This window comes from Lepus europaeus, chromosome 21 (assembly GCF_033115175.1).
Source record: "Lepus europaeus isolate LE1 chromosome 21, mLepTim1.pri, whole genome shotgun sequence".
NCBI lineage: Eukaryota > Metazoa > Chordata > Mammalia > Lagomorpha > Leporidae > Lepus > Lepus europaeus.
Genome location: NC_084847.1, coordinates 316,110 through 328,473, shown reverse-complemented (window position 1 = coordinate 328,473; position 12,364 = coordinate 316,110). Strand labels below are relative to the sequence as shown.

General features: G+C 60.9%; 1 protein-coding gene across 3 annotated transcripts in view; it reads left to right on the top strand.

Annotated features, from left to right (window-relative positions):
- Positions 1-12,364, top strand: part of AXIN1 (axin 1) — a 53,633-nt gene that overhangs the window by 21,349 nt on the left and 19,920 nt on the right. For all 3 annotated transcript variants that reach the window (XM_062179687.1, XM_062179686.1, XM_062179685.1), the window contains exon 2: positions 7,853-7,993. In XM_062179687.1, the coding sequence (XP_062035671.1) occupies positions 7,853-7,993 (141 nt within the window). The remainder of the gene's footprint in view (positions 1-7,852; positions 7,994-12,364) is intronic.

Below are 12,364 nucleotides of genomic sequence, written 5' to 3'. Positions count from 1 at the left end.
TGGGCCGTGGCCTCCGTGGGTCAGTGCAGCTGGGGGTGGTGTCCAGTCTGGGTCGTGGCCTCCGTGGGTCAGTGCAGGTGGGGGTGGTGTCCTGTCTGGGTCGTGGCCTCCGTGGGTCAGTGCAGCTGGGGGTGGTGTCCAGTCTGGGTCATGGCCTCCGTGGGTCAGTGCAGCTGGGGGTGGTGTCCAGTCTGGGTCGTGGCCTCCGTGGGTCAGTGCAGCTGGGGGTGGTGTCCAGTCTGGGTCGTGGCCTCTGTGGGTCAGTGCAGGTGGGGGTGGTGTCCTGTCTGGGTCGTGGCCTCCGTGGGTCAGTGCAGCTGGGGGTGGTGTCCAGTCTGGGTCGTGGCCTCCGTGGGTCAGTGCAGGTGGGGGTGGTGTCCAGTCTGGGTCGTGGCCTCCGTGGGTCAGTGCAGCTGGGGGTGGTGTCCAGTCTGGGTTGGGCAGCTCCTTTCCCCTCTAGTGCAGTTTGTTTCTTGTGTTGTCAAAATGGCTGCCACGTTCATCCTACTCATAGCTAAGGTGACCACACGCTGTAACCATCTGCTGGTATCAGATGGCCTTTGCCAGGCTTCTCCGAGAGGACCCCATGGACAGTCTGGGAGCTGCCGCTGTGACCGTGGCCACAGGGGCCCCGGACCTGGCTGAGTACCTCCTAGTTCTTGCTCCTGTGCCAAGCTGCTGCCCTTGGACTTGTCGGTGCCTTCACGGTCCCTCAGGAGGGAGCAGCAGGAAGGCAGACATAGTGTTTGTTTTCATCTGTTTGAAAGGCAGAGCTCGAGAGAGAGTGCGCACTCTTCCATCTCCTGGTTCTGTCCCCGAATGCCTGCGGCAGCTGGGGCTGGGCCAGGCCAAGCCAGGAGTCTGAGAGTCCATCGGCATCCCCCGTCCTTGGGCCGTCACTGCTGCCTGACAGGGTGTGCACTGGCAGGAGGCAGGGTCCGAAGGGGGAGCTGGGACTGAAGCCGAGTTCTGACCTGGGATGGGGGTGTCCCAGCCAGGCACGTGACAGTGCCTCCTCTAGTAGCCTCGCTGTGTGTCACTGGAGTCCACAGGCCAGTCCCTGTCCTGGGTGCCTCTCCCCCTTGTGGGCCATCGGTCCACATGCCTGGTCCTGGGTGTGAGCCGTGGGGCTCCCTCGGGGTAGTTTGCCTTTTCCTTTGTCCCCAGAGGTGGTGAAGGTTGTGTGTCCACTGTGCTGTGGAGCAGGAGACGTGCGCTGGAACCTAAGATACACCCCCAGCTCTGCCCTCCTGGGGCCACTGGCTTCTGGGCGACTCCCAGCTGCCTCTGCCTGAGCCCCTCCCCAGACCTGGGCCGGGGTCGCAGGTGGGAGCACTGCTGAGGCTCCCCTCGTACCTGAAGTCAGGGTCCAGGCTCCGGCAGTGGTCGGGCTGAGGGGTTGAGGCTGGGGAGAGTGGCCTGCAGGCCGTGGGCTGGATGGCCTCCCAGCCCCACCTGGAACCTGTCGTTGGTCCGCAAGTGGGGCATGTGGGTCTGTGTGGGGAAGACCTTTCTGGCCGTGTCGCCTCAAGGCCCGTGTCTGTGGTGCTGGCAGTAGCGTCCTGATTGTCATGGTCCTGTGACAGGTGTCTGCACACATCTCGTTTGCAGTCTCAGGTAGGCCTGCCGTGGGGGGAGGACCTGTGGCCGAAGCACCCAGGTGAGGAGTCGGGCTTAGCATGGCGTCTACCTGAGACTCCAGACACCTGTGTGCTGCTTCGCTCCCTCCCCCGGCCTGGGCCTGGGGAAGCACAGCAGCAGAGGCTCCCCTGGGCTCAGGTGCTCTCTTTGTGGGGCCTGGGCTTAGAGACACAGAGCTCAGACAGCTTTTTGAGCCAAGAAGTAGAACCGGCGCCATATACTGCAGGTCGGGACTTGAACCCGCTGCAGCACAGCGCTGGCCCCAAGGCCTGTGTCACTCTGACGTTGGTTAACTAAAGTGATCTGATGTGCTCTGAGTCCACGTAGATGCGGACTGGCCGCGTATGGACAGCAGTGGCTCCATGGAGACACACGTGTAGGCCCAGGTGGTCTCTGGGGGGGGGGGGGAGCGGGAGTGCTGAGTGGGCACTGAGCTGTGCCAGCCTGCACAGAACAGGTGTGGACGGCAGAGGGGCCACTGATGAGCACGTGGGGGTGAGTCAGCGAGCGACAGGTTGGCCAGAGGTGACCAGAAGTGGCTCTCGGGTGTGTGTGTTTGGGACGGTCCCCTGTGGGAGGAGGTGGCACCAGAGGCCAGGGCAGGGGATGCCTCCTGGAGCTTGTGGGTGTATGTGTGGCCATCTGCTGGGACTCCTGGGCTGTGCGTGCTCCGGGGCGTCACGCTCCTGAGCTGAAGGCCTCCGATGGTAGACAGGCAGGTTTTAGGGAGCGTCGGTGGCCTGAGGAGCCGTCTGCATACGTGATGACCAGGACCCACGCAGACATCTGGAAGAGTGCAGGCAAACGCGGTTTGAGTGGCTGTGGGCAGAGCCCAGAACACGGATCCCTTTGCAGCAGGCTCCGCAGGGCGCGGGAGGCTGTGGCGCGTCAGTCAGCAAGTGGAACCGCAGGTGGGGATGGGGCCTGAGAAGCTGGCGGCATTGCCCTGGCGGCGTGGGCAGCCGCCGGCGTGTGCTCAGGTCGGGACGTGGAGCGGGGCGTGGCTGCAGGCCTGGTGTGAGGAGGGCCAGTCCTGAGACACCAGGACAGCGAACAGTGGACACCAGGCCTGGCTTTACATTTTTAGTTGCTTATTTGAGAGGCAAGGAGACAGAGGCAGAGGGAGCTGACAGGTAGACAGACTTCCTACTGGTTCACTCCCCAGGTGCCTGCGAGGGCCCAGCTAGGAGCCTGGCACTCGACCCAAGTGTCCCTGTGGGTCCCAGGAGCCACCCACGTGAGCCATCCCTGTTGCTCTCCGGGGTCTGCATTGCAAGGACACCGGAGGCAGGAGCTGAACCCGTTGACTTGGATGCGGGAGTGGGCATCTTAAGCCCAGGCCAGCACCCTCCTGGAGGCCGAGCAGTGTTGTCATCAGGACGGGGAGCCCGGGCAGGCTCACTCAGCCTTTCCGGCTGCCACCTTCTCCTGTGCCTCCAGCCCACCCCACTCAGGCCACCAGCCTCACGGCCCTGCATCGGCACCTCCTCCCACCTCCCGGTGCCCCGAACAAGGGCCCTCTGGGCTGACCTTGCTCCTGTCCCTCCTGTCCCCCCAGGCGTCCTCAGTTCCTGAGGAACATTTTCTGACCACCCTCTGGTGGCCGTCTCTGCACCCCGCCCTTCCCTAGGGCCTGCTTCGCAGTGGCTCCCAGGTGTGCCCATGTCTGTGCCCTCTGCCAACCTGTGGCAGGTGGGCTGTGTCTGACGAGGCAGGATGAAGCATCCCAGGAGTTAACTCGGGCTCGGAGACTTATCATGCCCCTGGCGGTGCCCACGCTGGGCCTGCGTTCTGTTCTCCCACACCAGGCAGGTGTAAGGAGGCCCGTCTGTCCAGATGCCCCTCGTGACTGGCTCGCGAGGCCACGGAGCTATCCCACAATGGTGCACATTTATGTTCAGTGCCGTGGGCCTCGCCAAAGACTGGGGTTGGGCGGGGGGGGGGGGAGGGTGCTGATGTGTCTGCAACATAGAAACGAAGGCAGGGCACGAGGTTGGAGGTGTGGAGGTGCAGGGGAGGGAAGGCCGCCGTGCACTGGTCTCAGAGCTGCCTCCCCCACCCGGCAGCCTGCCTGCCTGCCTCTTGGGAGAAAGGTAACGGGCCCGCTGCTGGCGGATCTTGCACCTGGAGACGGAAATTCTTGGCCCTGCGGAAGAGGCAGTCAGCGCACCGGGTCACTGTTCTGAGGGGCCGGCTTCTCCTTTATTCCACACGTGCCAGCCTGTCTGGGTTCCGAGTCCCAGGGTGCAGCAGGGGTCTCGGAAGCCACTAGCAGCCAGAGCCCTGCAGTTAAGACATGTTCTGTGGGGCAGGTGTTTGGTCTCGCTAGGGTTAAGATGTCCACGTCCCATACCAGAGTCCCCGAGATCAATGCCCAGCGCTGGCTCCGGACTTCGGCTTCTGCTGCCTCCCAGCGTGCAAGACCTGATTGAATGACCAGCTCCCACCCTTGGCCTGGTCCAGTTCTAGTCACTGTGGGCGTTTGGCAAGTGACCCAATAGGTAGGGCCTCACTCTCTCCAACTGTGTCTCTCTCTGCCTCTTAAATTCAAACAAGAAAGTTAAGTCACGGGACTAACACTGTGGCTGGTCATCTTTGGGACTGGCTCTCCTCTGTGCTTCCAGGAGGCGCACGCACGCGGGCTGTTGGCGCATCGGCAGTTTCCTAGTGATTTCTGATGCCTGGGTCGGCGTGCGTGTGCCACGGTCTGCACGCCACTCACCTGTTGAAGTGCAGTGTGGCTGTTGCAGATGAAGCTGCTGTCAGCATCCATTTGCTTGTTTGTTAATTTTATTTGAAAGAAAGTTGGAGACACACACACGCTCAGAGAGAACCCATCTTGTTGTATTTGAAAGACGGAGACAAAGCCCATCCACTGGTTCACTCTCCGAGTATCCACGACGGCCAGGGCTAGGCTGGGCTGGAGCTAGGACCCTAGAGCTCCGTCTGGCCCTCCGACATGGGTGGGGGGGACCCCAGGGTACACATTAGGAAGCTGGAATTGGAAGTGGGGCCAGGGCTGGAACCCAGGGGAGATGCCATGTGGCTTCCCAAGCAGTGTCTCAGCTGTGCAGAATTCCCGCCCGTTGTGTCTGCTTTGTGTGAGCTCAGCGGTTCACGTCTCAGTGCGACAGGAGCTGCCCGTGTGGTTTGTGAGGACAGAGACTTCTCCAGAGTGGCCTTCCCGTCAGCACCGGCCTGAGTGAGCCGCTTTCCCCACATTCTGCCGGCACTTTTTGTTTTTCTTTTCCCTGTCGTCTTTTAGCCATTCCTGTAGGTGTGTGCTAATGTCGCATTGTGTTGATTGCATCCCCTCATGGCTCATCGGGTTGGACATTGTTTTGTGTGCCTACTGCCATTTGTACCACAGAACACACTTCAGAAAAGCTGTGGGGAAGTGGAGTCAACGGGAAAAAACTCTCCCTAGACGCCGGTATCCATCCTCCTTGATAAGACGTCTCACGATTGTGTCTGTCTGGAATCTGAGCTCTTCACACCGCGCGGGGGTCCGTTTTCTGTACTTCTGTCCTTCACACCGCGCGGGGGTCCGTTTTCTGTACTTCCGTCCTTCACACCGCGCGGGGGTCCGTTTTCTGTACTTCCGTCCTTCACACCGCGCGGGGGTCCGTTTTCTGTACTTTTGCCCGTTTGAAGGAAAGAATGACCCAGAAACACAATCTCCCGTCCTTGCGTTCACTCCCCAGATGACCGCAGCAGCTGGACTGGGCCAGGCTGGAGCCAGGAGCCAGGAGCCTCTTCTGGGTCTCCCGTGTGGGGGCAGGGGCCGTCTCCTGCTTTCTCAGCCAGAAGCAGAGAGCTGGAGCAGAAGTGGAGCAGTCAGCACTCCGGCTGGCACCGTATGGGGTGCCGGTGCCGCGGCAGGGTCTTAGCCTGCTCTGCCACAGTGCCAGTCCCTGTTTATTTATTTGGAAGTCAGAGTTACAAACAGAGAGAGGGAGAGACAGAGACAAAGCGATCTTCCACATATTGGCTCACTCCCCAAATAGTCAAAACGGCCAGGGCTGGGCTAGGCTGAAACCAGGAGCCAGGAGCTCCATCCAGGTCTCCCATGTGGATGGTAGGGGCCATCTTCCGCCGCTTTTCTCAAGCGCTTTAGCAAGAGGCTAGATTGGAAATGGAGCAGCTGGGACTTGAACTGGGGCTCAAATGGCATGCTGGCATGGCAGACACAGCCTAACCCAGTGTGCCACCCCAGTCCCTGTTCTGCCTTCCAAAGAAAAAAGAAAGGAAAAGAAAGATAGGGCATGTTGGGGCTGGCGCTGTGGCGCAGCGGGTTAAAGCCCTGGCCTGAAGCACCAGTATCCCATATGGGTGCCGGTTCTAGTCCCGGCTGCTCCTCTTCCCATCCCGCTCTCTGCTCTGGCCCGGGAAAGCAGTGGAGGACGGCCCAGGTCCTTGGGCGCCTGCGCAAGAGTAATTGGGAAATCTGATTTCATGGGAATGAAAAACGTTGGTGTATCCAAGATCAGCATAAACAAAAAGAAAGATAACATTAAGGGAGAAGATGCTTTTTGAGTAAATAACCAGAAATTAGTAATAAAAATATTTATTTTTAAAAGATTTATTTATTTATTTGAAAGCATTACACAGAGAGAAGGAGAGGTACAGAGAGAGAGAGGTCTTCCATCCTCTGGTTCACTCCCCGTTGGCTGCAATGACTTGAGCTGCGCCAATCCGAAGCCAGGAGCCAGGAGTTTCTTCCAGGTCTCCCACATGGGTGCAGGGGCCCAAGGACTCGGGCCATCTTCCACTGCTTTCCCAGGCCACAGCAGAGAGCTGGATGGGAAGTGGAGCAGCCGGGCCTGGAACCAGTGCCTGTATGGGATGCCGGCACTGCAGGCGGTGGCTTTACCCGCTGCGCCACAGCGCCGGCCTCAGTAGTAAGAACATTCGAATACTTAAATCACTTGCCAGGACTCCTAAACCACCCAGCAGAAAATGGACAGGAAAGGCGTTTGCCCTCGCAGTTAGGGTCTGTGTCCCCTCCTGACTCAGATTCTTGCCAGCGTCCACCCTGCGGGCAGCAGTGGTGGCTTAAGTGATCGGGTCCCTGCCCCCACGTGGGAGGCTGGGATGGAGGGCTGGGCTCCTGGCTTGAGGCTGGTCCAGCCCCAGCCGTTTGCAGGCATGTGGGCAGTGAGTCATTAGATGGGAGCTCTGTCTGCGTAAATAAGAAACAGAAAAGCAAATGGACAAATGGTGTGAACAGGTGAAGGGGAAGAACTTGCCTCTACCTGCTGATCAGAATTAGGGGTAAGTCAGCGCTGCTCGTGTGACGGCGAGTGTGATGGAGCCCTCCAGGCAGTGTGCGCCCGTGTGAGGATGGATGGGTGGGGCTGGGACCCCGGGGCCCAGCTGCTCGTGTGACGGCGAGTGTGATGGAGCCCTCCAGGCAGTGTGCGCCCGTGTGAGGATGGGTGGGTGGGGCTGGGACCCCGGGGCCCAGCTGCTCGTGTGACGGCGAGTGTGATGGAGCCCTCCAGGCAGTGTGCGCCCGTGTGAGGATGGGTGGGTGGGGCTGGGACCCCGGGGCCCAGCTGCTCGTGTGACGGCGAGTGTGATGGAGCCCTCCAGGCAGTGTGCGCCCGTGTGAGGATGGGTGGGTGGGGCTGGGACCCCGGGGCCCAGCTGCTCGTGTGACGGCGAGTGTGATGGAGCCCTCCAGGCAGTGTGCGCCCGTGTGAGGATGGATGGGTGGGGCTGGGACCCCGGGGCCCAGCTGCTCGTGTGACGGCGAGTGTGATGGAGCCCTCCAGGCAGTGTGCGCCCGTGTGAGGATGGGTGGGTGGGGCTGGGACCCCGGGGCCCAGCTGGCGCCTGGCTCAGGCCTCACTCTGGTCCCTGTGTTCGCTGCCAGTCAAAGCGCCCGGAGTGCTGGCCTGGAGTCTGGTCCCAGGTGGCAGCCAGCAGCAGGGCTCATGGACCACCTCTAGGGGCAGAACTGTGTCCCCATACCCAGACGACTGTGAACCTGCACTTAGACATCTGGCTGGAAGCTGAGGAAAGATCTGGAAAGGTGCCTCCTCCCGGGGAGGGCTGGGGTGAGGGAGGAGAGATGGTGATCTTGGCTTTCGCTGGTCCCTTTTCTGAGTTGCTTGCATTTTATCTCATATATTAAAACATGCAGATGATTGTGAAACTGTGAACTAGCTTAAGAGGCATTGCCACTCACATGACTTCCTGTTTGCAGATACGGGTCCTGGCGGGAGCCTGTCAACCCCTACTATGTCAACTCTGGCTACGCCCTGGCCCCAGCCACCAGTGCCAATGACAGCGAGCAGCAGAGCCTGTCCAGCGATGCCGACACCCTGTCCCTCACAGACAGCAGCGTGTAAGTCGTGCCCTCGCTGGGGAGGGAGTGCGGCCCGCTCAGCACGAGGGCTGTGCCTCACCTCTGGCGCCTCCCCCGGCGCCGCCTTGGCCTGGCTTCACGGCAGAAGCTGCCTGGTCCCTCACAATTTGGTGCACTGGGACGCAGACAACTGTGTGTGCAGTGGGCCCCTGAAACCCCGCCCCAGGCCAGAGCCCAGTCTGCGCAGACACACTCCGGAGCCGTCAGGCTGCCGATGAGAGGGGCCGCTGCCCCCCAGGTGGCGGCGACGGGCTCCTTGCTGCGGCCACCTGTGCTGGCAGCCTGTTGCGCGCTGGCTCATGTCAGGCGGACAGCTGGGCAGGCAGAGGACAGACGGAACAGCTGTCCTGTGCCGGGCCAGGTGCCTCCAGGGCTCAGGGAAGCCTGGTGCGTCCATGTCCCCTGCTGCTGTGCTGACAAGAGCGAGCTTACGCTTCCGGGAACCCCCTTCACAGGTGTGCTTGTCTCGTCCCCTGGTCTTCTGTGTGTGCAGACGGCACAGTGTAAATACTCGGGCTGCGGGGCCGCTGTCTGTCCTGGTGGGGTCACGTGGGCTCGGGCTGTGGGGCCGCTGTCTGTCCTGGTGGGGTCACGTGGGCTCGGGCTGTGTGGCCGCTGTCTGTGTGCCTGGTGGGGTCACATGGGCTCGGGCTGTGGGGCCGCTGTCTGTGTGCCTGGTGGGGTCGCATGGGCTCGGGCTGTGTGGCCGCTGTCTGTCCTGGTGGGGTCACGTGGGCTCGGGCTGTGGGGCCGCTGTCTGTGTGCCTGGTGGGGTCGCGTGGGCTCAGGCTGTGGGGCCGCTGTCTGTCCTGGTGGGGTCGCGTGGGCTCGGGCTGTGTGGCCGCTGTCTGTCCTGGTGGGGTCGCGTGGGCTCGGGCTGTGGGGCCGCTGTCTGTCCTGGTGCGGTCACGTGGGCTTGGGCTGTGGGGTCACGTGGGCTCGGGCTGTGGGGCCGCTGTCTGTGTGCCTGGTGGGGTCGCGTGGGCTCGGGCTGTGTGGCCGCTGTCTATGTGCCTGGTGGGGTCGCGTGGGCTCGGGCTGTGGGTTCACGTGGGCTCGGGCTGTGTGGCCGCTGTCTGTCCTGGTGGGGTCACGTGGGCTCGGGCTGCAGGGCTGCTGTCTGTGTGCCTGGTGGGATCGCATGGGCTCGGGCTGTGTGGCCGCTGTCTGTCCTGGTGGGGTCGCGTGGGCTCGAGCTGTGGGGTCACGTGGGCTCGGGCTGTGTGGCCGCTGTCTGTGTGCCTGGTGGGGTCACGTGGGCTCGGGCTGCAGGGCTGCTGTCTGTGTGCCTGGTGGGATTGCATGGGCTCGGGCTGTGTGGCCGCTGTCTGTCCTGGTGGGGTCGCGTGGGCTCGAGCTGTGGGTTCACGTGGGCTCGGGCTGTGTGGCCGCTGTCTGTGTGCCTGGTGGGGTCACGTGGGCTCAGGCTGTGGGGCCGCTGTCTGTCCTGGTGGGGTCACGTGGGCTCGGGCTGTGTGGCCGCTGTCTGTGTGCCTGGTGGGGTCACGTGGGCTCGTGGTCACCCAGGAGCTGGGAGCCTGCTCAGCTTGCCAGGGCTGGGACTGAGCCAGGGCCCCCAGGTTCCCCTCCAGGGTCACAAGAAGCCTGGGCCATGGCTGCTGAAGCAGTGAGAGTTGCGGCCACCACCTTGGCGGCTTCACTCGGAAGCACTCAGGCCGCACCCACGGCTGTGTGGTCATCGGGACGCCTCCCCTGCCCCACTTACTTCTTGTGTTCGATGTTGGAGTCAGAAAGATTTGAGGGAGACGGGGCAGGGCTTCTTCCCTGCTGAAGGATCCCACTTCATCTTTTGGTGAATGTGTTTTTGAGGTTTTTTTGTTTGTTCTATTTATTTGAGAGCAGAGAGAGCGCCCCTGTGGGCTGGTTCACTCTCCAAATGCCCACGATGATCAAGGCCAAATTTGGGAGCTGGAAACACAATCCAGGTCTTCCCCGTGGGTGAGAAGGACCCACTTACTTGAGCCATCACCACTGCCTCCTGGGTTGCGATTGAAGGGGATTTGGGAGTCAGGTGCTCCCATGTGGGAGCAGGCATCTTAAGTGCTAACCTGGATCCTGCTCCCTGATTATATGTCTTTTTTTTTTTTTTAAGATGTATTTTATTTATTTGAAAGACAGAATTACAGGGAGAGAGGTGGACACAACAGAAAAAGGTCTTCCATCTGCCGGTTCACTCCCCTGAGCCAATCTGGAGCCAGGAGCCAGGAGCTTCTTGCAGGTCTCCCTCTTGGGTGCAGGGCCCAGGGACTTGGGCCATCCTCCACTGCATTCCCGGGCCACAGCAGAGAGCTGACCTGGAAGAGGGGCAACCGGGACAGAATCCGGCGCCCCAACCGGGACTAGAACCCGGTGTGCCGGTGCCACAGGCGGAGGATTAGCCTATTGAGCCGCGGCGCCGGCCTTGACCAGGCTTTAAATCTTCCAATCCTGAAATTCCCAGTGCACAGGAAGGCGTTCCCTGCTGTGTCTGCACCAGAGTTGGCTGGCCTGTGTCGCTGGCTCCCGCTGGCCCTCAGGTCCAGCCTCTGTGTGTGGTTTCTTGTAAACAATGACGTGTTTTAGCAGCAGTCTTACCAGTAGTTACTGGGTCTTCTAGCCACGCCTGTCACGAATCTGAGGCATTGTGGGTGGCGTTTGGTCTGAGATAAGTCTTTCCTCTTCCCGAAAACTTACTCTCGAGGATTGAGCTGCCCACACAGTTTGCTCAAAAAGCCTCGTCACTCTTCCCCAAGAAGGGGCAGGTGCTCCCCACGGGCCCGCGTTGCTCTGTGCAGAATGTGCAAGGCAGAGTCGCTGCAGAGGTCTGAGTGCAGGTCAGAGGCGTGGGAGGGCGCCTTTCCTGGCCTGTGCTGGGCAGCTGTGCGGTGTGCTGGCCTCTGATGCAGCTGCCTGGTCCAGACGTGTGGGATTCAAACACTCAGTCTGTGGCAGGAGCGGCACACTTGTTGGCGGCGTCAGGACAAAGCCCCGAGGACGTGTTCGTGGTGTGTGTGTGTTTCTAGAGCTGCCGTCTCTTGATCTGCCCCATGGCTCAGTCTGGCGGCTGCGCGGCCCCACTGTTACCGCAGTGCCAGCTGGTACTGAGGACGCCAGGGGCTGAGCGGGGAGGGGAGGCCCTCACAGCCTCCCTCCACTGTATTTTGACCCAAAGAGATCTACTTCCACTTAGAACTCAGCTCCTGGGGCTGGTGTTGTGGCGCAGCAGGTTAACGCCTTGGCCTGAAGCTCCAGCATCCCATATGGGCACCGGTTCGAGACCTGGCTGCTCCACTTCCAATCCAGCTAGAAGATGGCCCAAGTCCTTGGGCCCCTGCACCCACATGGGAGACCTGGAAGAAGCTCCTGGCTTCGGATCGGTGCAGCACCGGCCGTTGTGGCCATCTGGGGAGTGAACCAGCAGATGGAACACCTCTCTCTCTGTCTCTACCTCTCTCTGTAACTCTGCCTGTCAAGTAAATAAAATAAATCTCTTTAAAAAAATAGAACTTAGCTCCTAGGTTTTTTTTCTTTTTTCTCTTTTTAAAAATATTTATTTATTTATTTGAAAGTTAGAGAAGAGAGTGGGGGAGAGATGTCTTCCATCCACTGGTTCACTCTCCAGATGGCCACCAATGGCCAGGGCTGGGCCAGACCAAAGCCAGGAGCCTCGTCTATGTCTCCCATGTGGGTGGCAGGGGCCCAAGTAGTTGAGCCATCAGCTGCTGCCTCCCAGGGTACACGTTAGTAGGCAGCCGTGACTTGAACCAGCCATGTGTTCGGAGATGTGGGCGTCCCACGTGGTGGCTGGGCCGCTGGGCCAGATGCCTGCCCTGATCTTCGGAAGGGCTGTGGCTGAACCCTGACCCCCAGGGTGCCCTGTTCTGCGGCTTTACCTGGAGGGCAGCACAGTGCTAGACTGGCCATCGCCTCCCTTTCACAGGGCTCCGGGGTGTCCTGCTTGTCCATCTCTCAAGCCTCAAGTGTTTCCCTTCTGTCTGGCTGTCCCCCTTCCACGCAGCAAACCTTGCCTGGCCCAGGCTGTGGAGCAGGGCTTCACAACACATGTCTCGTATCCCTCACCCTTTGAATACGGAGGGCACGCTCAGCTCTCAGACCTCCAGAAGCAGCGTCAGGCTGCCGTTTCCCAAGCGCAACTTGGCTTGGTCAGAGGCCCCGTGAACGCTGGCAGACACGGGGTGGTCCTGGCCTTTGCCGACCTGTGTGTGTGGGTGTGGGCCTGGCAGACACGGGGTGGTCCTGGGCTTTGCTGTCCTGTGTGTGGGTGTGGGCCTGGCAGACACGGGGTGGTCCTGGCCTTTGCCGACCTGTGTGTGTGGGTGTGGGCCTGGC